Source organism: Mauremys mutica, chromosome 12 (genome assembly GCF_020497125.1).
Source record: "Mauremys mutica isolate MM-2020 ecotype Southern chromosome 12, ASM2049712v1, whole genome shotgun sequence".
In the NCBI taxonomy this organism is placed as follows: Eukaryota; Metazoa; Chordata; order Testudines; family Geoemydidae; genus Mauremys; species Mauremys mutica.
In genome coordinates, this window is record NC_059083.1 from 154,287 (window position 1) to 180,009 (window position 25,723).

At 50.7% G+C, this 25,723-nt stretch overlaps 2 protein-coding genes across 2 annotated transcripts in view; one reads left to right on the forward strand and one right to left on the reverse strand.

The window, feature by feature from the left end:
* The window catches only part of LOC123346518 (C-type lectin domain family 2 member B-like), a 26,322-nt gene extending 13,333 nt beyond the window's left edge, over positions 1 to 12,989 (reverse strand). The window contains exons 1-2 of the mRNA XM_044983966.1: positions 12,666 to 12,989; positions 9,407 to 9,520 (exon numbers count right to left, since the gene is read on the reverse strand). The gene's annotated coding sequence lies outside the window, so the exon portion shown is untranslated. The remainder of the gene's footprint in view (positions 1 to 9,406; positions 9,521 to 12,665) is intronic.
* Positions 12,947 to 25,062, forward strand: LOC123346517 (C-type lectin domain family 2 member D-like). Its single transcript, XM_044983965.1, has 6 exons — positions 12,947 to 13,084; positions 14,454 to 14,649; positions 17,150 to 17,266; positions 23,285 to 23,466; positions 24,172 to 24,275; positions 24,491 to 25,062. Exons 1-6 carry the CDS (start codon positions 12,962 to 12,964, stop codon positions 24,606 to 24,608), a joined length of 840 nt encoding a protein of 279 aa, XP_044839900.1. The 5' UTR covers positions 12,947 to 12,961; the 3' UTR covers positions 24,609 to 25,062.
* The last annotated feature ends 661 nt before the right edge of the window (positions 25,063 to 25,723 follow it).

Below are 25,723 nucleotides of genomic sequence, written 5' to 3' on the forward strand. Positions count from 1 at the left end.
GTGACCATGTCATCTGAACTGGAATCCATCTTTAACCTGGTGCTTTTCCATTGAGAAGGAGCGGGCGGGAACCCAGAGAGGGACAAAGGATTCCCTCCTTATGCAAAAGATATATAAGTGGGGGGAACAGAACAAAGGGGGCGGCCATCATGAGAAATCCCCTAGCTACCACCTGAGCTGGAACAAGGGCTGTACCAGGGGAAAGATTGTGCCCAGACTAGGAAGGTGTCCAGTCTGTGAAAGAAACTTATTGAAACATCCCTGAGGGTGAGATTTCATCTGTATTCAGTTTTATTACTGTATTAGGCTTAGACTTGCATGTTTTATTTTATTTTACTTAGTAATTCACTTTGTTCTGTCTTACTACTTGGAACCATTTAAATCCTACTTTCTGTATTTAATAAAATCACTTTTTACTTATTAATTAACCCAGAGTATGTATTAATAAGCTTGATACAAGGTAAAATGGATTTATTTGGGGTTTGGACCCCATTGGGAGCTGGGCATCTGAGTGTTAAAGACAGGAACCATTTTGTAAGTTGCTTTCAGTTAAGTCTGTCGCTTTGGGGCACGTGGTTCAGCCCTTGGATCTGTGTTGGAGCAGACTGGCATGTCTGGCTCAACAAGACAGGGTGCTGGAGTCCCAAGCTGGCAGGGAAAGCAGGGGCAGATGTAGTCTTGGCACACCCGTTGGTAGTTCCCAAGGGGGTTTCTGTGATCCAACCCATCACAGTTGGACATTAGGAAAAGCTGTCAGGGTAGTTAAACACTGGAATAAATTGCCTAGGGAAGGGAATCTCCATCAGTGGAGATTTTAAAAAGTGGGTTGGACAAACATGTCAGGAATGGTCTAGATCAGAGGTTCTCAAATGGTGATCCGTGAAACATGCTCCATTTAGGTGGTCCACAGATAGTTTCCTCTAAGGTGCATTCCTGGGCTGCCATACATGAGATAATGAAAAGCCACCCAGCTAATTAGTAAAGTCATACAGGCATGGCTCCACTAATTAGGTGCCTGGACCCTGGAGAAGATGCACATGTAAGGTGAGATGGTAGCCTTGGAGGGAATAGGGGGTAGGTGGGAGCGGACAATGGGGTGAAAAGAGGGGTGGGGGAATTTGGGATGTGCAGGGCTGCGGCGGCCAGAGTAAGGTGACTTTCTCCAGCTCCAGGGCTGCGGCTTCCGGGGAGAGACCCCGCTCCTTCCCGGCCCCAGCTCGGGGGCTGCCACGGTGGGGGAGAGAGGGCACATCCAGTGGTGAGCTGGAGCCGGTTCGCGGAAACCGGTTGTTAAATTTAGAAGCCCTTCTAGAACTGGTTGTCTTGTGCGGGACAACTGGTTCTAAAAGGGCTTCTAAATTTAACAACCAGTAAGTTGAAGTGACCCAGGAGTGTAGCTAGGGGGAGGAGGCGGAGCGGCCGCTCCCCCCGGGGCACGTTATCCAAAAGTGGCACCTTAGGCGCTGACCCCGTGGGTGCTCCAGCTCCCTGTCCCGCCCCCAGCTCACCTCCACTCCGCCTCCTCCCCTGAATGCTCCACCCCACTTCTCCCCCTCCCCCCCCCGCAGGGGCAGGGATTCCAGAGGGAGTCAGGGGACAGAGTGAAGGGGTGGTTGGATGGGACAGGGGTCCTGGGAGGGCCATCAGGAATGAGATGAGGCGTGGATGGGGCAGTGGGGGGCAGTCAGGGGACAGGGAAGGGGGGTGGATGGGTCAGGAGTCCCAGAGGGTGGGAGCGGGCCACGACCCCCTTGTGGGGTGAGGAGGGAACTGGTTGTTAAGATTTTGGCAGCTCATTACTGGGCACATCCATTGCATTAGGAAGGTAAGACTACTGATATTAAAATATGAGCTGTGTGCTTTTATATGTAAAACAAAAAAACTTGAATTATTATTAAGGCTTCTTTTTAATATAGCGCTTTTATCCACAGCACTTTACAATAGTTGGCTAACGGTACAAACAACATTTGGAAAGATCATGAAGTGGTCTGCCAAGACCCTCAGCAATTTTCAAGTGGTCCCAGAATAAAAAGTTTGAGAACCACTGATCTAGATAACACTTTGTCCTGCCATGAGTGCAGGAGACAACAAGAGTGCAGGGGACAAATTGCTCCCTGTCGGCATTTGCTACGTCCAGTAGCAGTATTTTACAATAGCAGTTACTTGCAATCCATTGCCTACCAGTAACTGCTACAGGTAGCACATTCCTACAGGGAGCCGTTTCCAATACCATAATGTGTGTGTTGGTTGTGGTGTGCTTGCTGCTGGACTGAAATATACATAAAGTTGCCAAGTCTCCTGAGATAAATGCGACCCTGCCGTTCTAAAACAAGCCCAAGCCGCCCCAAAACAAGCAGCTCCGTAAGTGATGATTTGAGCTTCCTCTCTCCCCTTCCCTCCCTCCACAGGCTGGCCAGCCCCGAGCTCCCGGTTTCATTTCCCCTTTCCCTCTGCACTCCTGGTTCCACTTCCCCTTTCCCAGTGCCTCTTCTCCTCTCCGCCTCTCCTCTCCCTCCAGTTTCCCCAATAACGATCCCATCTCCAGCCCCTCCCCCCAGGCTCCCAACCGAGGGCTTGCTCGTCTCTCTGCTCCCCCCCGCCCACTTTAGGAGCGCTAAGTAAACACACGGCCTGCAAGTAAAGCGCTGTGCTGTTAATGTAAAAGGCGGGGCTTGGGGGGGGGGGGAGAAGTAACCTGGCCCCTTCTCGTTGTATTTAAAAACCTGCCAAGGGCACTAATCAGAGCTTCCCACAGACTAGGTTCCTTTGAAACAAATGGTTCTGAAAGGACGAAACCGCCCACAGTGCAGCAGAAAGGGAACTATGAGCCTTCCTCTGACCACGGGCAGCCCTCCCCTCCCAGATGCTAAAGCACGTGAAAGTTGTCAGTACAGCAGTCACATGCCAGGCTCTTTAGAAGGGTCATGGGACCCCGTCCCTGCCCCCAAAGAGTTTACAGTAGGTAGGCCCACTGCTCAGTGAGGAGGGAGAAACAGTAACAGGAAACTTGGAAATGGCAGAGATGCTTAATGACTTCTTTGTTTCGGTCTTCACCGAGAAGTCTGAAGGAATGCCTAACATAGGGAATGCTAATGGGAAGGGGGTAAGTTTAGAAGATAAAATAAAAAAGAACAAGTTAAAAATCACTTAGAAAAGTTAGATGCCTGCAAGTCACCAGGGCCTGATGAAATGCATCCTAGAGTACTCAAGGAGCTAATAGAGGAGGTATCTGAGCCTCTAGCTATTATCTTTGGAAAATCGTGGGAGACGGGAGAGATTCCAGAAGACTGGAAAAGGGCAAACATAGTGCCCATCTATAAAAAGGGAAATAAAAACAACCCAGGAAACTACAGACCAGTTAGTTTAACTTCTGTGCCAGGGAAGATAATGGAGCAAGTAATTAAGGAAATCATCTGCAAACACTTGGAAGGCGGTAAGGTGATAGGGAATAGCCAGCATGGATTTGTAAAAAACAAATCATGTTAAACCAATCTGATAGCTTTCTTTGATAGGATAACAAGTCTTGTGCATAAGGGAGAAGCAGTGGATGTGGTATACCTAGACTTTAGTAAGGCATTTGATACGGTCTCGCATGATATTCTTATCGATAAACTAGGGAAATACAATTTAGATGGGGCTACTATAAGGTTTGTGGATAACTGGCTGGATAACCGTACTCAGAGAGTAGTTATTAATGGTTCCCAATCCTGCTGGAAAGGTATAACAAGTGGGGTTCCGCAGGGGTCTGTTTTGGGACCAGCTCTGTTCAATATCTTCATCAACGACTTAGATATTGGCATAGAAAGTACACTTACTAAGTTTGCAGATGATACCAAACTGGGAGGGATTGCAACTGCTTTGGACGGCAGGGTCATAATTCAAAATGATCTGGACAAATTGGAGAAATAGTCTGAGGTAAACAGGATGAAGTTTAACAAAGACAAATGCAAAGTGCTCCACTTAGGAAGGAACAATCAGTTTCACACATACAGAATGGGAAGAGACTGTCTAGGAAGGCGTACAGCAGAAAGGGATCTAGGGTTATAGTGGACCACAAGCTAAATATGAGTCAACAGTGTGATGCTGTTGCAAAAAAAGCAAACATGATTCTTGGATGCATTAACAGGTGTGTTGTGAGCAAGACATGAGAAGTCATTCTTCTGCTCTACTCTGCGCTGGTTAGGCCTCAACTGGAGTATTGTGTCCAGTTCTGGGCACCGCATTTCAAGAAAGATGTGGAGAAATTGGAGAGGGTCCAGAGAAGAGCAACAAGAATGATTAAAGGTCTTGAGAACATGACCTATGAAGGAAGGCTGAAAGAATTGGGTTGTTTAGTTTGGAAAAGAGAAGACTGAGAGGGGACATGATAGCAGTTTTCAGGTATCTAAAAGGGTATCATAAGGAGGAGGGAGAAAAATTGTTCACCTTAGTCTCTAAGGATAGAACAAGAAGCAAGGGCTTAAACTGCAGCAAGGGAGGTTTAGGTTGGACATTAGGAAAAAGTTCCTAACTGTCAGGGTGGTTAAACACTGGAATAAATTGCCTAGGGAGGTTGTGGAATCTCCATCTCAAGATATTTAAGAGTAGGTTAGATAAATGTCTATCAGGGATGGTCTAGACAGTATTTGGTCCTGCCATGAGGGCAGGGGAATGGACTCAATGACCTCTCGAGGTCCCTTTCAGTCCTAGAATCTATGAATCTATGAAAAGTATGCAGGGACTTGCCCATGTGACTCCAGACTCCATTTTGCTGTAATTTTCCACAGTAAGGACAAAGAGGTGTTCTTACACCTGGAAAAGAACATAAGAACATAAGAATGGCCGTACCGGGTCAGACCAAAGGTCCATCTAGCCCAGTATCTGTCTACCGACAGTGGCCAATGCCAGGTGCCCCAGAGGGAGTGAACCTAACAGGCAATGATCAAGTGATCTGTCTCCTGCCATCCATCTCCATCCTCTGACGAACAGAGGCTAGGGACACCATTCTTACCCATCCTAGCTAATAGCCATTTATGGACTTAGCCACCATGAATTTATCCAGTCCCCTTTTAAACATTGTTATAGTCCTAGCCTTCACAACCGCCTCAGGTAAGGAGTTCCACAAGTTGACTGTGCGCTACGTGAAGAAGAACTTCCTTTTATTTGTTTTAAACCTGCTGCCTATTAATTTCATTTGGTGACCCCTAGTTCTTGTATTATGGGAATAAGTAAATAACTTTTCCTTATCCACTTTCTCAACATCACTCATGATTTTATATACCTTTATCATATCCCCCCTTAGTCTTCTCTTTTCCAAGATGAAGAGTCCTAGCCTCTTTAATCTTACCTAAACCCCTAATCATTTTAGTTGCCCTTTTCTGAACCTTTTCTAGTGCTAGAATATCTTTTTTGAGGTGAGGAGACCACATCTGTACACAGTATTCGCGATGTGGGCGTACCATGAATTTATATAAAGGCAATAATATATTCTCAGTCTTATTTTCTATCCCCTTTTTAATGATTCCTAACATCCTGTTTGCTTTTTTGACCGCTTCTGCACACTGCGTGGACATCTTCAGAGAACTATCCACGATGACTCAAAGATCTTTTTCCTGACTCGTTGTAGCTAAATTAGCCCCCATCATGTTGTATGTATAGTTGGGGTTATTTTTTCCAATGTGCATTACTTTACATTTATCCACATTAAATTTCATTTGCCATTTTGTTGCCCAATCACTTAGTTTTGTGAGATCTTTTTGAAGTTCTTCACTATAAAAGGCTGATGCCTCATCTCCATCTTGTCTTCAGTCCTGCTTCTTACCTTTGGAGGAACTTTGCTACAAACAGAAGCTCTACACAAAGGACTGATGACCCATCCCTGTGGGGGATGTACTCCAGAGACTTGATTTGAACCTGCAGCAGTTTATTCTATCACTGCTACAAGCCTGAACCAAGAACTGTGCCGTTACTGTATGTAATTGATTCCATTTACTCTCTCATCTGTATTTTTTTCCTTTTATGAATAAACCTTTAGATTTTAGATTCTCAAGGATTGGCAACAGCGTGATTTGTGGGTAAGATCTGATTTGTATATTGACCTGGGTCTGGGGCTTGGTCTTTTGGGATCAAGATAACCTTTTTTCTTTTACTGGGGAATAACCATTCATCCCCATAACAAGTGGTGCTGGTGGTGATACTGGGAAACTGGAGTGTCTAAGGGAATTGCTTGTGTGACTTGTGGTTAGCCAGTGGGGTAAAACCGAAGTCCTCTCTGTCTGGCTGGTTTGCTTTGCCTTAGAGGTGGAAAAACCCCAGCCCTGGGCTGTAACTGCCCTGCTTTAAGCAATTTGTCCTGAATTGGCACTCTCAGTTGGGTCCCACCAAGGCCAGCATCATTACAGTAGGCACCATGCCAATGCAGGGAGATGAAAGGAAGGCAATAGAAAGCCACACACCTGAACATCAGAGTAAGGCGCAGTGTCTGGTTTGTTCCCTAATTGTTTTGAAGCATGTGTTGGGAGGGAAGTCGGAGGAATGGTGGGAAGATCGGGGTTTGAAGGAAGACATGCATGTTAAAGGTGGGCATGGAGGAGAGAGTGGGTACATGGCAGCTTGGTGCTAGGAGGGGGATCATCCAAAGTGCATGAAGTAAGTCAATTCATCCACTCCTGGGCTCTTGGTTCCCTGAATCCCTTCCCTCATTGGCCTGTAGTGCCCTGTCAATCAGGCTGACCTGGAGCGTTGGCCTCTTCCCATTGGCCCTTGGGTCTGTCAGTCTTCTCCAGATCCTTTCTTTTGGTTATAGGGATTGTGCAACCAGGAGCCAATCATGCTCTCCGGAGGGAAATTAAAAAAAATAAAATAAAAAGCAGCAGCCACTCCTTTGGAAGCCCAAAACAAGCAACAATCAATAAGCCACTTCAAGCAGGAAGCCCAAAACAAGAAATAACAAGCCCCTTAAAGAGCCGGAAAAGCCCAAAAACAAGTCAAAGAAATTACTAGCCACGTCCACTGAAAAAGAAGTGAAAATTGGCTTGTTTTAAACCTACTGGGCAAGCTGATGTGGGCGCTAAGCCGAGCTTCTTAACGAGGCTTTGATCCCTAAGCCCTTTATCACCCATCAGCCCTTAACCGGGGGACGGGGCTATTCAGGAAGACCAGGGCTTTAAAAAGCTCACTCCTAAGTGACCAGAGGAGCTAGTGAACAGGAGCAGCTAACAGGGGAGTTTTGCGAGGGGGTTTATAAAGGGGAACTGGAGGATGGGCTACTAGGGTGACCAGATGTCCCAGTTTTATAGGGACAGTCCCAATTTTTGAGTCTTTTTCTTATATAGGCTCCTATTACTCCCCAACTCTGTCCCGATTTTTCACACTTGCTGTCTGGTCACCCTACGGGCTACATACACTTAACATTCCTTAAACTTCTTTAAACTGAAGCCAAAAAACACCTCCTGATAAAAACAAAACAACAACAAAGGAACGAGCTGCAGGAGTAAAAAGAGAACGCAGGCAGAAGCCCAGCAACAGAGGTGCTACCCAGTTTATTACACCCAATGCAGCATGTATGATTCCCTGCCTTATGGGCGGGTGGTGTTTGTGTGCATTCGGTGCAAGGAGCTCCTGGCCCTCAGAGACTGTACGACTTTGAAGACCAGGGTGGCTGAGCTGGAGGAGCTAAGGGAGGCAGCAAGGTACATAGATTAGGCTTTCTGGGACAGTAGAATGGTCCCGCCTCCGGGTCTAACTGCCTCTGTGCTGTTGAGGAGGATGAAAGCCTCAGGGAAGGAGAACATCCCACTGGAGCAGAGAGAAACGATTCCATAGTTGGGATCCTCCTTCCAGATGATGTTGTGGTATCCTCTCGCACTGAGGATACCTCTCCAAGGGAGGGAACTCCAGTTTTTAGGGAGAGACAGCTATTAGTAATGGGCGATCTGATCATTAGAATGTGAGGCTACATTAACAACGTGTTAACCCTTGAGGCCTCAGCTGAGTGCTAGTTCATCATTTAGCAGCAAGGCATCCCTGGGAAATATCCCACCCTCTGACTCCACCACCTCAACCAAGCTTCACAATTATCATTGCTGTGCACAGTATTAAATTGTTTGTTTAAAACTTATACTGTGTATATGTGTGTGTATATATACAGTACATAGCGGAGGGATGTGGAGGGACAGTACCATGGGACACAGGGAGCAGGGAATCAGGCCAGAGACCTGCAAAACCCCACAGGACAGTGACCCAGAAATGAGCTGGGCAGGCCATATAACAGCAGGAAATTGGAGGGAAGGGAAACTGCTGACAAGGGAAATTGGAGGGAAGGACAGAAACTCTCTGAACTGGAGACAAGAGGATGACGAGCTGTGGGAGGTGCGTTGGGGAAGTAGCTATATAAAGGCAGCAAATCCCCATTGCGACATCCTCCCCTGCATCAAGAGTTGGTAAGCGGCTGTGTTAGCTGAGTGGGAGACCCAGGTCCCCTGATACTAGGACCGGGAAGGCAGGCCTGGGGCGGGGAGGGAGAAGAGACCCAGTCCCAGAGTGGTGAGGGGGGGAGGGAGGGAGAAATGGGTGTCCCCAGGGAGAGCAGTGGCCCCTGGGGTCAGGGCCAGCTCCAGGGTTTCTGCCACCTCAAGCAGCTTAAAAAAAAAAGGCATGATCGTGATCTGCGGCACTTTGGCAGCAATTCAGAGGCTGGTCCTTTGCTCTGAGTGGGAGTGAGGGACCCACTGCCAAATTGCCGCTGAATAGCCCGACATGCTGCCTCTCTCCAGGACTGGCCGCCCCAAGCACCTGCTTGCTAAGCTGGTGCCTGGAGCTGGCCCTGCCCGGGGTGGTGGGAAGCAAGGAGGGGGAGAGGGGCGGCTCCAGGGATGGAGGAGAGGAGCAGCTCCGGGGAGGGGGAGAAGGGTGGTGCTGGGGAGAAGGAGGGGGCAGCTTCAGGGAAGGGGTGGCCCTCGGGGGGGGGGAGAAGGGGTGGCCCCAGGGAGATGGGGAAGAAGGGAGAGAGAGGGGCTGCCCCAGCTGGAAGGGAGGGGGAGCCATGAGGGGAGAGGGGTGGCCCCCGAGAGGGAGCCATGACAAGAGGAGGAGAGGGGCGGCCACAGGGAGGGTAGGGGAGAAGGGTGGCCCTGGGGGGGGGTACCGAGGGAGAGAAGGGGAGAGGGGCGGTCCTGTGTGAGGGAGGAAGGGGGAGAGGGTTGGAGGGAGAAAGGGGCAGCCCCGAAGGGAAGGGGAGAGGAGAGGGGTGGCCCGGGTTGGGGAAGCGACGGGGAGAGGGGTGGTCTGGGAGGGGCAGTCCTGGGGGGGGGGGGGAAGGTGGGCGGAAGAGGGGGAGAGTTGCGGCTGTAAGGGGGGAAGTCTGGTGGGAGCGGGGAGAGGAGCTGAGTCAGGATGCCTGGGTTCTATACCTAGGTCTGTTACTTACTGAGTATGTGAACACGACCAGGGTGTTGGTTATTGCCTCTGCCTTAATTTCATCCTCTCTAAAGTCCGTGTAAACAGGCTCACCCTAAGCACCTTGGGATCTGTGGATGGTTGGCTGTGTATAAGTGCAAAGAATGGATAATCCATTAGTGTTCGCAATGTCCTTGCAACTGCTTGGAGTCCCGTAAAACGTAATTCTGCTCTTGATTAAGGAGAGGCGTGTGCTGTGTAATACTGACACCTAGTGGAGACTCTCAGCATTGATACAAACAAGTTACGTGTTACTCCCTAGATCAGTGGTCTCCAAAGTGGGGTGTGCGCACCCCAGGGGATGCAAGAGGATCCTTCGGGGTGCACGGCAGGAGGAGCGCTGCCAGAGCAGCGCTGCTTCGGCAGTTCGGGCGGGAGTCCAAGTGCCTTTTTCTTTTTTTTTTTTTTTTTTTGCTACGGGCGGCAAAAACTATAGAGCCGCGCCGCAGGGTCGTGCTCAAATTTTTTTTACTGATAGCGGTGCACGATCAAAAAAGTTTGGAGACCACTGCCCTAGGTATCGTTAGTTACCATCCTTATCCTTGTACATCGAACAAATCATCCTCATTCACTATCCTGCCATCCCCTCTTTATTTTTGAGAGGTCGGGGTGTTCCTGGACCATCTCAGGAAAGTATTTACATAGTTACTTGAGAACTCTTGTCTCTGCACCATCCTCTCAGATCAGGAACGTGTTTACTTGGTTAGCTGACACTTACTGTGTTACTATTCTGCCAAGGCCTACTCTGGATTGTACGTAGCTCCAGCAAGGCTACATTATGACTAAAATAGTGTGTAGGGAGCCGTACTAGGGGTCATTCTTCTGAGTTAGCATTAATAAGCAATCGTGAGGTTCCTTCCACCAATCCCTGCTTCTCCAAATTATTAGTAATTTGGGAGATTAAAATTACATCATGATCAACACCTTAAATTAAAACAACCCTTTCATTCCAGGTTGCATCCACAAGCACCGCAGAACTCCTTCCAATGGATTATTGACTTGATCCTCAGGAGATGGGTCTATCACAGGAGTGGGTGGGTGAGGTTCTGTGGCCTGCAATGGGCAGGAGGTCAGACTGGATGATCATGATGGTCCCTTATGACCTTAAAGTCTGAGCTTTGCTTAACAACTTTCCAATACTTCCTTTGCAGGAACGTTCCTGGGGCCTATGGAGACTCTCACTGAGCACTGACTGATCAGATAAGTATTCTCCAGTCACTCTGCTCCTGCTCAAACAAACTCTAATCCCAGTCTTGGTTCTCTGTAGGTACCATTGATTCTTTAGAGGATCTTTCTGCTCTCTCCCCTCAGGTTCTGCTCAGAGACCAGCTCATCATTCGTCCCAGGAAATGACAATCAGTTTATTTGACTACTGGGGAGGATTAGGCTGCCCATCCTCTGCTGGGATTTCTGATAGCTAGGAAGGGTTCAGGAATCTCAGAAACAGGCATGAATCAGGTGAGTGGCTTCCCTTCTGAATGACCCCAGGGGTTTCAGGCCTGGCTGCTTTGGTGAAGGTTGCAAACCCCAGTTTACTTTGTAGCTCCCCTGTTCTCAGATGCTCCTGAGTTTGTTGATTTCCCAGAGCTGGGAGGGAGCAAGGCCTAGATCCTCAATGGTATTTAGGTGCCTAACCCAAAATCTGGAGGGGTGTTTTAGTTTGATCCCAGCAGTGAGCCTGCTTAGTAGATGGAGAGGGACCTTGCAATTGGAAGGAGGTTCTCTGGCTGTGGGCTTCTCTCTCTGTGAGTAGCTGAGAGCACAATGAGAAGCTACAGCTGGTTGTACGGTTCAAGTGTTCTCAGCCTAGGAGGCTTGTGAATGGGTGTCAAACAGCTGCATTCGTACCTCCCTAATTGATAGTGGGGTCCAAGCTAGGACAGGGTAGGGGGTCCTGGCAAGGAAAAAGTTATAAACCTGTCATGGTTATAACCATGCATCTGTCCAAGTAATGAGAGCTCAGGAGTGACTCTGTTTGAATGGGATTGAGCAGGGTCAGTTTAAGGCATAACCATTATCAGCCCTGACTAGGGCCCTGGCTCCTGGAGTCATGTGATTACCAAAGACTGGCTTTTGGTTGTTTTTGTTTTTGTTAAAGTTTTGAGTCCTTGGGAAGAAAAGATTGGAACTGTGACTTGAATGTAAGCAATGCAGAAACATCTGCCTGAGTCTGCAGAGAGCCTGAGACCATTCTCTGAAATGGGGGGAGTTGCGCCATGCATCTCAATGGAGTGTTAACCCAAAGACCTGCTGTTGTGGAGGCCCCCCATGAAGATCATTCCAGTAAAGGACCCTGCATGTAGCAAGAGGGGAAGTGTACAGTGGGCCCAGTTCCTCTGCCCCCATCCAAATAAAGACACCAGCCTCTCATGATCTCCTTGCCCCCTTCGCTCCCCTGCATCTTGGGAGGAAAAGGTGGCATGAAGACCCTGGAGTGGGAATTGTGGACTTCTGTGAACTCTGCAACCAAGGGGCGATGCTGGGACGAGGACTGTGGCCCAGGAAGGGCGAAGGGCTTGTGTTGTTTTGTTTGGATTCTCGCTTCCCCTGGAAGAGGAGGGAGGACACTTGTTGGCACGGTGACTGTGGAGAGCTACACTGAATTTTCTACCCAACTGCTGAGGGGAAAATGAGGCATGGCCCAAGTTAAACTGAGGAACAGACCCACTGGATGCCAGGCCAGGTAAGGGCCTCTTACAGAACCCATTCACTGAGAACTTGTGGCTGTTTGGAGTTTTTGATGCACAGTTTTATGCTGCTTCGGAAGGTGGTGGTGGGGATTTTTGTTACGTAAAGCTATTTATAGCATGAAGCTCTGCTTTCGTATGTGATTATTCAGGTTTATACCACACCATCCCTGTGGTATCTGAGCGCTGTCCAGTGCTCTAGTGGTGTGATTAGCATCCGTCGTGCATGGTTCTGTTTTAGGGGTTTGTATTGCCTCCCATCCCCCACAATATCTGAGTGTCCTCCATGTAGCCCAATCTACAGATAGATAACTTGAGAATCCCCAGTCATCACTTTGAATGTTGACAGGTTCTTGTCCCAAGATCAGGCCCAGTATTATTAAAATTATTGTATAGTTGGGAACCCCAAGGTGCACAGTTGCGACACTTACAGTATAGGAATCTTCTCTATTTACAAATAGTTTTTTAATGCATTTAGCACAGTCACAAACACCCCAACTCAGTAAGGTAGGTAGAGGTATTATAGAGAGCCCATATACTCACCCCATCCCTCGTAGAACAACCTGAAATATTAGCCATCGTCTTCCTCATGACCATCATCCTTCGCCCTCATCATCAGTGGCCATCATTCGGGCACCTCCCAAGGGCGACATCTCCTTCTCCTACTGCCCCTAGGCTGGGATGCCACTTTTATAACATGATACACGGACGCCCTTATGTTTGATGCACATTCAGTGGGTCCTTTTTCCCCTTTTCGTTATTCTTATTTCCTCACCTTACTGGTAGGGAGGAGAGCGGGCCCGGGGCTGTCTAAGCGCGGGGTCCCCCTATGTGCGCTGATGGGCTCCACGTCAGAGCTGAGCCAATCAGAAGGGGCGGCAGAGTCTGGCCTCGCTTTGGGGCGGGTCACTTCCTTGGGGGCCCCGCGCTTGGCTCCGGGGCTGCCAGGTCTCGGGTCTCAGGTGAGGGCCGGGCGGCGCGTCTCCGAGCCGGGTCAGGGAGGCGCTGGCTGGAGGGGGCCGGGGCTGTTGCCCCCACACATCACGGGGGCAGTGGGAGAGGGAGGGAGGCAGCAGCGGAGGAGAAAAGCAGAAGTAGGTGCTGCGCTGAGCGCCGGGATTTCCGGAGCGATGGCGGCCCTGGGTGCGGGGGCGGAAGCGCCCCGAGCAGCCCGCGGAGGAACACGGGCCCGGCGCAGCGACCTGCGCTGCAGCCGTGGGGAGCTCAGCCCGGGGCAGCACGTCCAGATCTAGCCCGGGGGGCTACGTAACCAGGTGCCCAAACATAACGCGCCCCCCCCCAATGCAGAGCCCTCTCCTCTCCCTGGCCCCTAGACCTGCCAGTGCAGGGTGGGGCTGACGCCCCTCCAAGCCCTATGCAGCGCCCGCCCGCCCCGGGCCCCTTCCAGTGGTGTCAGTGCAGGGGGGAAGTGACCCCCCCCATCCAGATCCCCACCCCTCAGAGCTGTCAGTATATGGGTGGGAGGGATAAATTGTTCAGCGTGATTTCAAGCAGCAAGCAGGTACCGCCACTTAAACTGCCAGTTTTCATCTAGTTTGGCATTTTTACTGTTTAGTCACTTTTCCTAAAGGGAGGCTGATTTTTTGTCAAACTTTATTTGGATGGAACTCAGAATTAAATTACATTTGAAAATTCAGCATTTAAAATTTTTAAATAAAAATATCTTAAATATGCTGGATACATAACCTTTTTTCCCTTATCAAAACATGCTTTGTGTTTAAAACTGATTATGTAAAGTCATGTGTCCTGGCCAAGACCAGGGTTCCTGGATGCTATGATGATATAAATACATAACAAGGTAACAATTACCTGTAGTTAGTAAAATGAACTGATTGTTTTTAGTCACCATGGGTGGGATCAGCAAAAGTACTTAGATGCCTAAATCCCAGTTTTGGCTCTGCTGCAATCCACAAAGCTTCGGACGAACCTAATAGCCCCCCTAAACTCCCTTGGCACCTAAGTTTATGAGAGTAAAAGTTCTCTAGGTGTCTCCCCCCCCCCCCCCCCAACTTCCCAGAGTTGCCAGTGCCAGCGCAGTTCTGCATTCTGTTCCTAGTACACTCCAGATAAAAAAGACATGTGCACATCCCTGCCTTCACACTACACCCAGCGTCCATGTGTCCCTCTCCTGCCCAACTCCCAATTGAGGAGTGAGAGGAAATGGGGAATCTTCAATGAGGGGCCTGATGACACAGGAGGGGGTTGGTTACTGCACTATTCATACTCTGGACTTTTGTTCTGATGAATGGCGGATGGGGCACCACAAACAAACCCACTGACCCTTATGCTGTCCTGACTCTGTCATTGCAGATTCTAGGTCACCTGGGACTGGAGCTGACTCTGCCATGGCTGCGTAGAGCCATCTCTTTCAGCTGGCTCCGAGTTGATCAGAGTCCAGCACCCACTGCTGCCTCCCTGAGAGGAGAGATGCTGGAGGGAGCAGAAGCAGATCCCTCTGAACAGCCTCTTAACAGCTCCATAGACTTGAAGAGTAGAGGAGAACCAGGTAACTGGAGCTTCCCTGCCTAGGAACAGGCTGGAGAGAGATGCTGCATCTCCTCCCCCCGCCCCATGCAGCAGAGGCTGGATTGCTCCAATGGTCTCAGCTTGTGCTGCACGTGCTCTCTTGTGTGGCAGTTGCATGTATGGTTTTTAGGACTGTACATGTTCTATCCTTCTGAAAATGTTTGGCTCACGTCTCCCTGGGTCGCTACTTTCACTGCTCTTTCTTTCTGGTTGTTTGTCCTTCCAGTGTGTGAGTTGAGGTGTTTGCACTTGTAACACATGCAGAGCCCTGCCTTCATGCACGGCAAGGAGCGGGTGTAGAGCGGGTGTGGCCACAGCACATTCATTTGTGTTGTGCCAGTGAATTTATCATGCCCTCAGATGTGTCTCTGGGTGCTAGGGAAGAGGATTTGCTAAGATTGAACTCCAGCAGGGGTTCCCTGGATTTACTCTCCCTGGGATGGAGGAGGCTCTTCCAAAGTTCCTGCCAACCTTTGGTTGTTAATTATGACAACTCTGGATATTCATGTTAACCATATAAATGCTCAATCCCTTTTTTAACTTTCCTAAATTATTTTTACCAATTTCCTGTGGCAGTGAATTCCACAGTTTAATTATACATTGGCTGGAAAAAATAGTCCCTTTCCCACCTTTTTAATCTCATTGAACACCCCCTTGTTCTTGTGTTATGAGACAAGGAGAACAATGGGAAGGGGATAACTGTCCCTTTAAGGGACAGGCAGGAGGCTACATCTGGCACAGGTGTAATCAAGGCGGCCCTGCCCCACCATAGGCCTGGGCTATCTGAAGAGGAAGAGGGAGCTGAAAGAGAGAGGGGAGTTAGAAGCCAGGCAGGCTGCAGCAAGTGGTGGTAGTTTCTCGCAGGCTCTAGGAGACCAACCTAATCAGCCTGAGACTTGGTTTGATGGACGTTAACTTTGGGATCCCTGACCCAGGGTCCTGAGGTGAGGACCATATGAACTGTTTGTTGAAATTGCTCCTGTCCTGAAGCCTTATTAAAAGGGGACAAGCTGTTTTGTTAATTAGTGTTGGCAGTGATGAGCTGCCAAAATATTAACAACCTGTTCCCTCCTCCTCATCCCATGAGGGGGTCATGCCCCCCCCGGGGACTCCTGCCCCATCCAACCCCCCCATGTTCCTTGACAGCCCCCCCCCCCCGGGACCTGTGCCCTATCCACCCCCCTTCCCTGTCCCCTGACTGCCCCTTGCCACCCCATCCAACCCCTTCTCTCATTCCTGATGGCACCCCGGGACCCGTACCCCATCCAACCACCCCTTCTCTCTGTCCCCTGACTGTCCCTGGAATCCCTACCCCTAACTGCCCCCCACCGCCCCATCCAACCCCTGCTCCTTCCTGACTGCCCCCCCGGGACCCTTGGCCCCGTTCAATCCCCCTGTTCCCTGCCCTCTGACCACTCTGACACTAATCCACCCCCCAACTCCCCTGCCCTCTTCCAACACCCGCTCCCTGCTCCCTTACCGTGCTGCCTGGAGGTGGGGGCCCAGCTGGGCTGGGGCTGGGACAGGAGCTGCCCGGTTGGGGCCGGACCCGGGGGCCGGGCAGGAGCCACACCGCTGGGCCCCAGGGTCTGGCTGCGACCTCATCAGGAGCCCTCCTCCCGCTGGCGCCCCGGCCCCCCAGCCCCAGCTCACCTGGTGGAAGCCTCTGCTTTCTTCTCAGCCTTCCCGTGTGAACAGCTGATTCGCGGGAAGCTGGGGAGGGGGAGGAGAAGCCCGAGAAGCTTCAGAAGAGGAGGCGGAGTGAGGTGAGCTGGGGCCGGGGGAAGGGCAGGGAGCTGCTAGAGCTTTTGTTAAATTTAAAAGCCCTTTTGGAACTAGTTGTCCCTCCAGGAACAACCGGGTTCTAAACGGGCTTCTAAATTTAACAACCGGTTCTAGCGAACTGGTGCGAACCGGCTGCAGCTCACCACTGAGTGTTGGCTTCTCCTTGCCTTGGGCTTTTAAAACAAATGTACTGCTGTCAATCAAGGGAAATTAAGGAGGGGTGCACACACAGTGCCACACCAGGCCACAAGGGGGTGTGCAGGGACTGCCCACAGCTTTACCAACAAAAGCTCCCAGTCTGCCATCTGTCCTATCTGTTATTGCATAGACTGTTTATCCTGTCCCCTCTCATTCACCTCCTCTCCATGGTGAACAATCCCAGGCATTTCCTCAGACTCTTGTCATGGATTTTCCAGGCCCTTGATCATCCTCCACCCTCTGATATCTGAATCCCTCTGATATCTGCAGGGTCCCTTCTGGGGATTAATTGAACTAATTAACCACACAGTGGTGATTTGGGTGGCGATGTTCTCCTTCGCAGTCTGGATGGGAGTTCAAGTTAATATTTGTGTCCAGAGCTGGGACAGAACCATTTACGACAAAATAAATACCTGGTGTGTGTCAGATCAGAGCCTGTTGGCAAACAATTCTGGTCTCCGTAGCCCCAGGAACATTAGCAGTTTTTTATCTTCCAGAGGATCCAGCTAACGGCAACTTCAGGAAAGCTGCTGTATCTAAAGTCCGAGCTGCATTCATTGCCATAGTCGGGGTCTTGGTGGTGATCATCATTGCTTTAGCAGCAGCTTTGGGAGGTAAGTTTCCCATGGTCCCACCCCCTGATGATTCAGTCTCTGACTGTGGGGGACTTTTTCCCTTCATGACTCACAGCTTCAGGTCCTCTCTCCCTGGCCTCTCTGCTTTAGCAGTCAGGTCAGACAGGAGTCTCTCTAGGTTCTTTCATGCCTCCCGCCACCACTGTCATACTTGAGAGCATCACAGACACCAGTGGATTTCTCCTCACAGCCCCTGTGAGGCAGGGATGTGTCCTTGTCCTTGTTTTGTGGCCGGGGAGCCAAGGCACTGTGGCCCAGTTCCACAAAGGGCACTGAAGGCCTGAAGTTCCCATTTCAGGCACCCTGTGATCCGCCAAACCCCTGTCCAGCTGCCGCTGAACCTGGGGGCACCTGAGCTCACCTGGGGACGACACTATTGTTGTAGAAGTTCCCTCAGCGCTTCATGTTCTGCTTCCAGGCGTGTGCTGCTGCTTGGCCCTTGGCACCCAGAGGCCTGTCGTACCCGTGGGGCGGGATCTGGCAGGTGTGCTTAGGCTGCTGGCCTCTGTGAAACAGGTGGGGGACAAGGAGACCCCCCCCACCCTTAACCCTGCCCCAGTGGTTAGGGAACCCCCTTGGATGTGAGAGACCCTGGTTCTGGTCCTGCCTCTTTCTGAGGTGAGTCAGGGCCAGAGAGTTAGAATCCCTCTGTAATCTCGTGATTAGGGCATCCACCTGAGAGGTGGGAGCCCCCTGCTCTCAAATCCCTGCTCAGCAGGGAGAGGGGGACTGAAGCAGGGTCTCCCACATCCAGGGTTAGAAACCTTTAACTCTCTGGTTAGGGTATCTGCGAGGTCGTCTTCTCCCCCCCTCAGCCATTTTCAGTGGATTTAGGCACTTGCGTCACCCGCTTTCACAAGAAGTGACTTAGGTACCTGACCCCAGGGCGGGGGGGTTCCCGCTGCAGGTTGTTAGCAGGGCTGGGCCCCTCCTTGCAGCCAGGGCTGAGGGGCTGAGCTCTGAGAGGGGCGGGGCGTAGGGCACAGGCCTTGTCACTGTCTCCTATTGGCTGGCTTGGGCAGCCCCTGTCTAGCGAGCTGGCTGTTGTGGGTCCCGTTCTTAGGTCCCGCTCTCCCCCCCTGCCTTCACTGCGTGCGGCACCCGGGCACCCAGCTCAGGCCCTGTGGGTCCCGTTGTTGTTCCAGGGGTTTCCAAGATGCGTAAAAGTTCGGTGTTGTGATGCTGGACGTCAAATGCCACAGTCCCTTTGTGGATCCAGCCTCAGGGACTTGCTCTGGGTCAGGCAGGGAGTCTGGCACAGCTTGGAATTGAATCCAGATCTCCTGAGCCCCTGTTGTCCGGGGCAGTGAACACAAGGCAGTTGCTCTTTTCTGGATTTCAACCCCCCTCTGTTGCTGCTTTTTTATACTCGGGGACTCTCTTCACGCTCGTTTGGGTTGATGGACTGACACGGATCCCGTGTCTAAGCTTCACTGTCACTTATCTGCAGCTCGGTGCTCTGAGGTTACCGGCAGGGGCTACAGCATTGCTGGGACGAGCTTTATTCCGCTGTGGGGAGGTGCTGAGGGGGGAACCCCATCCCTGCAGTGGTGTTGCTGAGAATTTAACCCCGGGCTCAGGGATCTCGACAGTGAATGCTCCCCAGGGATGTTAAACTTGGCCAGTGTCCAGTATGTGCGATTACAAACTAGTTCCATTCAGTGTGAGCCTCACTCTAATGTACCACCCCACACATTGCTGCGGGGGATCAGTGGGGTGCAGGAGGCTCTAACAGCTGGGAGCGGAGTCCAAGTGGTGCTTTCTGGGGTTATTACAAGGGGCGCCCACTGCTTCCACATCCCACTCCAGTGTAGGGCGCTCTGGGGTCAGGCTGCAGATTCCGGGGGATCTGATGCTTTGATACACGAGATGGGTGAGGAGGGAAACCCGCTCAGAGGTGCTGTCAGAACTGAATGGATCTGAGGGCCCCTCGAATTCAAGGCGGCATTGGCTGGGGCCCATCAGGTCTGGTAGCGTCTCTGCTTGTGCCTCTGCCTAATGTACCTGCTCCCACAAAATCAGTAACAGAAGTGACACACTCAATATTCACTCTGCGCTGCCTGCTGGACTGAGGGTCCCTGCTCCATAGATGTGTCTTGCCTTCTGTAGTCGCACATGAAAGTGCAGTTAACCAGGCTGTAAGGGAATGGATGGGCTGGACATACCCTTCCCTTGCTCCCACCTGTCTTGTTCCCTTCTCTGCACATCTTGTACATCACCTAGCACGGTCGGGGCTGTGACCTGGTTGGCGTCTGGGACTACCACCATGTTTCTTAAAATTAACACAAACAAATGTGCTGGGTTGAGATTCCATCAGGACGTGCCCCACCAGGCAAAATAACTTCCTCATGTTTCCCCAGATCCTCACATAGTTCCTCTTCCTCATGGATTATATAAAACAAGTGTTAAACCAGAAACCTGCCCTTTGACTCGTGCGGAAATAGCTGCAGAGATCTGAGTCAAACCCCTTCTCCCAACCCAAGAACTCTAAACGTTTCCAGGGATTGCTCAGAGGTGACTTTCTTTGCAGTGAAGGGGTTAAGTTTCAGGGAGGAACTTCAAGTGGTTTTGTTTAACCCTCTCCCTGCTGCTTGCACTCCGGAGGGAATGCTGTGCCAACAAATTAAAAATTCTGACAATATTTTAAAATTCTGCAAATTTTGTCAATAAATGTGGAGTCTCCAGCAGGGCAGTGGGGAGCCCAGGCCACTGGCTGCATGGAGGTGGGAGATCCCTGCAGCCCCCCCACACCCCAGGACAGTGACTCAGTGGTGAGGCTGCACCCAACCCTGACACAGTGCAAGGGCCCGGCCTGCCCCAGAAACACCCTGGGGCCCTGCCCCTCTGTGTCAGGAGCACCAGGTGAGGACAGAAGGCTCAGCCTGGCAGGATTCAAGTGTGGAACAGCCTAATGTGGGGGATCCAGGTGTGGGGTGAGGGTTCTGTGTGGGTCAGTCTGGGTGCAGGGGGGTCTGTGTGTGTGTGTGTGTGGGGGGGAGCTGGATGCACAGAGGCTCGTTGGGGGTGTTCTGGGTGCAGGGGCAATGGGACTCTGGGTGGGAGGTCCAGGTAAAGGTGATCTGGGCTTGGTGTGGGGGGCTTAGCAGGGTTGTCCGGTTGCTGGAGGAGTGGGGCTGGCGGGATGGGGGTCCGGGTGCAGCTGGTTAGGGCTCAGTGGGGTGAAGGTGCGGGGGGTCCAGAGGCAGGAGGGGTGGGGCTCAGCAGAGTGGGGGTTCTGAGTCCGGGGGTCTTGGTGGGAGGATTCTGGGGGGGGGGCGGTGAGGCTCAGCAGGGATGGTCTGGATGTGGGAGGAGTCTGGACTCACACAGGTTGGGCAGATGGGGGAGCAGCTACATGTACAGTGACCCCTCCCCCTACAGCTGAGAGCAATGGGGGCACTAAGCATGGGGGGTGCCGAGCTTCCTGCAGCTGGGGGCGGTTTCTGGGGCACGTATGACCCAGTCCTGGCAGCTCCTTGCAGGGGAAAAGGAGCTGAGCCCAACACAGGGTAGGAGCCTCCAGCCGGGCTGTCTCCAGTCCTCTTCAGCCCTCCTGACAATTTCCCTCTCTGACTCCTGCTCCGTGTGCCCAAAGTAACACCCCTGCGCTGCTGGGGAGGGGCACGTGACCGCTCTTACAGCTTCCCTTTGCCTCCCCATCAGACAGTCATTTTTCTGCAGGGAAGTGAAGCATTCTGTGTGCAGGCAGTGGCACAAGATTTCCCCAAGAGTATTCTTTACCTGGAGGAAAAAACCTGAATCAACATAAGAATGGCCATGCTGGGTCAGACCAAAGATCCATCTAGCCCAGTATCCTGTCTTCTGACAGTGGCCAGTGCCAGGTGCCCCAGAGGGAATGAACAGACCAGGGAATCATCAAGTGATCCATCCCCTGTCGCCCATTCCCAGCTTTTGGCAAACAGAGGCTAGGGACACCATCCCTGCCCATCCTGGCTAATAGACATTGGTGGACCTGTCCTCCATGAACTTATCTAGTTCTTTTTTGAACCCTGTTATAGTCTTGGCCTTCACTACATCCTCTGGCAAGGAGTTCCACAAGTTGACTGTGCGCTGTGTGAAGAACAACTTCCTTTTTATTTGTTTTAAACCTGCTGCCTATTAATTTATTTGGTGACCCCTCATTCTTGTGTAAAGGAGTAAATAACACTTCATTTACTTTCTCCATACCAGTAATGATTTTATAAACTTCTATCATACCTCCCGGCTTAATCATCTCTTTTCCAAGCTGAAAAGTCCCAGTCTTCTTAATCTCTCCTCATATGGAAACTGTTCTATACCTTTAATCATTTTTGTTGCCCTTTTCTGAACCTTTTTAAGTTCCAGCATATCTTTTTTGAGATGGGACAACCAGATCTGCACACAGTATTCAAGATGTGGGCGTACCATGGATTTATAGAGGCACTATGATATTTTCTGTCTTATCTATCTCTTTCCTAATGATTTCCAACATAGTTAGCTTTTTTTGACTGTCGCTGCACATTGAATGGATGTTTTCAGAGAACTATCCACAATGACTCCAAGATCTTTCTTGAATGGTAACAGCTCATTTAGACCCATCATTTTATATGCATAGTTGGGATTATGTTTTCCAATGTGCATTACTTTGCATTTATCAACATTGAATTTCATCTGCCATTTTGTTGCCTAGTCACCCAGTTTTGTGACATCCCTTTGTAACTCTGTGCAGTCAGATTTGGACTTAACTATCTTGAGTAGGGCAACCAGATGTCCCGTTTTTAAAGGGACAGTCCCGCTTTTGGGGACTTTTTTTTTATATAGGCGCCTATTACCCCGCCTATTACATCCCATTTTTTCACAGTTGCTATCTGGTCACCCTAATCTTGAGTAATTTTGTATCATCTGCAGATTTTGCCACCTCACTGTTTACCCCTTTTTCCAAATCATTGATGAATATATGAAACAGTTCTGATCCCAGTACAGACCCCTGGGGGACACCACTATTTACTTCTCTCCATTCTGAAAACTGACCATTTATTCCTACCCTTTGTTTCCTATCTTTTAACCAGTTACCAATCTGTGAGAGAACCTTCCCTCTTATCCCGTGACAGTTTGTTGCTTAACAGCCTTTGGTGAGGGACCTTGTCAAGGGCTTTCTGAAAATCTAAGTACACTATATCCACTGGATCCCCCTTGTTCACATACTTGTTGACCCTCAAAGAATTCTAGTAGATTTAAGATTGAAATGATCTTTGGGAGCAAGAAAATCCAGCAGGTCACTCCCACTCATTGGTGTCTGATTCCCCCTAGTGGCCATTCCATGGAATTGATTGACTTATTTCTCTGTCTCCTGTTGCATTGAATATGTAACTAGCAGCTTTGTGCCCAAGGTAGATCGCTGCCACAAGATGTTACTGAGCTCAGCAGGATTCATAAAAGGACTGGCCCTTGATGTGAATAATGAGACCATCCAGAGTTATCCTGTAGAGGGTTCAGTGTCTAGGGGGTATGAACTCTCCTGCTTCAGGCCGTGAGCCAGCCACTGACGGAGAGGAGTGTCCTCCTGACCCCTCCGGGCAGGTTATTCTCTCTGATTCAAGATACAAACTGAAGGAATATGAATAGTGTGACCAGATAGCAAGTGTATAAAATTGGGATGGGGTGAGGGGTAATAGGTGCCTATATAAGAAAAAGCCCCCAAAATTAGGACTGTCCCTATAAAATCGGGATGTCTGGTCTCCCTAAATATGAACCTTCCTGCTTTGGGGCATAGCCACCCGCTGACTGCATTTGGGGGAAATGTTCTCTGGGGCAGGCTACCCCACCACTGCCCACTAGGTGTCCTGCCTCCCTCTGAAGCAGGTAGTGCTGGCTGCTCTCAGATCAGCCGCCTACCCCACTAGTCTGATCCAGTCCGGCAGTTGCTGTTTCTGTTGCTGATTGTCCCTTCTCTAGTCCCTGTGGAGAACAATCTCTCACCCTGGGTGCGCGCTCTCTCTCTCTCTTTTATTTTTTTAGTGGAAAAATCTAAGCGCTCTTCTCAGTTCCCCCCTGCTGCCTCTCGGTGCCCAGACGGCTGGATCGGGATCAAGGGGAAATTCTACTATTTTTCTAATGCTCCAAGGAATTGGACCTACAGCCAGAGCTTCTGCTCTTCACACGGTGCCTCCCTGGCCGGAATTGAGAGTCCGCAGGAGCTGGTGAGAAGCCGGTTAGATGCTTTGTGCCAAGCCCAGCGATCGCTGGCACCACTGACAGGGCTGGAGTCAGGCTGGGCTCAGCCCCTGTAGGGCAGAGAGGAGCCCGGGTGCCTCCCGGGCTGGGCAGCCAGAGTCAGTGCGGTTCTGGCAGCTGAATCCTGGCTGGACCTGGGGCTCCAGCTACGTCAACCCTGCATCTGCCAGAGTCACAGAGGGAGACTCGTCCTGTGCAGGGCTGGGCCAGCTCAGTCAGCTCCCATCCAGTGCGCTGCCTGGGGGCTGGAGGGGGTGAGAACGTCCCCCCTGCCCCCTCAGCTCAGCCCAGCCGCAGGGTTCCCATGGGGGTGGGGAGGGGGGAATCCAGCTGAAGGTGAGGCCTGTTGTGTGTCTGCTTCCCTCAAGTGCCCTGCTCCAGTGGCAGGGGTCTGTCTGCCCTCCCCCTGCAGCTCCCTCTCCCTCCTGGCCCTGCTGTGCTCTGAGAAGGGGCTGCTGGGCAGACAGTGACCTTGCAGCTCAATTCCTGCTACACCCAGTAGGTGCCACAGCCCCAAAAAAAGAGGACGGGGGAGGGTGAAGGGTTAATACTTATCTGATCCCATCACCCAATAACCATGGAAGAGGCCTCTAGAAATCCCCTGCAGCCCAAGGTGGGGGAGCAGCAGAGTCAGGGTCTAACACAGCTGATGCTTTTATTGGGTTTCTAAGGGTTCCCTGCTGCCATATGAAGGCAAACTGGACCACTGGATCGGCCTCCGGAAGGACATGGGCCAGGTCTGGAAGTGGGTCAACGGGACCGAGTTTGACCGTCGGTGAGTCTCTTTTTCTCTGCATTGGTCAGAGAGGATGGAAATGCCCCACTGGCTGCTTTAACGTCCCCTCCTGACAGGAGTGGGGGCTGGGGCTGGTGCAGGGAGTGGGGATCCAGCGGGGCTGAGTGCGCAGCTCCCCTCCCTGACTTGGGGTGTCACCCCTGGTCTGTGCCTGGTACATGCTGACTCTAGCTCCAATTGCTTCTGGGTTACAGGTTTCAAATACACGAAGGAGCAGATTGTGCGTACCTGGACGAAGACCTCAGAGTCAGCAGCTCCAGCTGCAGCACACTGAGAAAACAGATCTGCAGTAGACCTGATGCCCCTACGTAGGAAGAGGAGTGTGTAGTGGGAGGGGACTTGTAAGCTCAAGGGAATTGGAGACCAGATGTGGCAAAGGCTGGTTCTCATCCCCTCCATGGCCCTACATGCTACAGTCTGGTTCTTGTTTCTTAGTCTGCCTCCAGGGTGTTTGTCCAGTCCTAGTTGTCAGTTACCCTAATGCTTGGATTGTGCAACTGAATGACAATAGCCAATATCTCCAGTCCCAGACACAACCCTAGGAACCTCTGTCTTGCAGTGTCCAGTTATGCCTGCTAGACACTGCAAGCGTATATGAGTTTGTCAATTTAACAAAGCAATTGGTATTCATAGATTCTTAGATTCTAGGATTGGAAGGGACCTCGAGAGGTCATAGAGTCCAGTCCCCTGCCCTCATGGCAGGACCAAATACTGTCTAGACCATCCCGGATAGACATTTATCTAACCTACTCTTAAATATCTCCAGAGATGGAGATTCCACAACCTCCCTAGTATCAGAGGGGTAGCCGTGTTAGTCTGGATCTGTAAAAGCAGCAGAGAATCCTGTGGCACCTTATAGACTAACAAATGTTTGGGAGCATGAGCTTTCGTGGGTGAATACCCAAGTCTTGCATCTGACAAAGTGGGTATTCACCCACGAAAGCTCATGCTCCCAAATGTTTGTTAGTCTATAAGGTGCCACAGGATTCTTTGCTGCTTTTACAGTCTCCCTAGGCAATTTATTCCAGTGTTTAACCATCCTGACAGTTAGGAACTTTTTCCTAATGTCCAACCTAAACCTCCCTTGCTGCCGTTTAAGCCCATTGCTGCTTGTTCTATCCTTAGAGCCGAAGGTGAACAAGTTTTCTCCCTCCTCCTTATGACACCCTTTTAGATACCTGAAAAATGCTATCATGTCCCCCTCTCAGGATATGTACCAGGCTTGTTATCCCAAGGGCCATCTCTGACATGCTTCAAACCAAACGCACTGCTTCAGGTAGAACAAACAAACAGATTTATTAACTACAAAGATAGGTTTTAAGTGATTATAAATCAAAGCACAAGAAGTCGGATTTGGTCAAACGAAATAAAAGCAAAACACATTCTAAGCTGATCTTAACACTTTCAATGCCCTTACAAACTTAGAT

Bases quoted from the DNA above. Each gene is read 5' to 3' on its own strand.
- LOC123346517 (XM_044983965.1), top strand. From the start codon at position 12,962: ATGGGCTCCACGTCAGAGCTGAGCCAATCAGAAGGGGCGGCAGAGTCT. The intron at 14,650-17,149 runs GTAACTGGAGCT...TTTATCTTCCAG, and splicing joins GAAGAGTAGAGGAGAACCAG to AGGATCCAGCTAACGGCAAC. The intron at 17,267-23,284 runs GTAAGTTTCCCA...TTATTTTTTTAG, and splicing joins TTTAGCAGCAGCTTTGGGAG to TGGAAAAATCTAAGCGCTCT.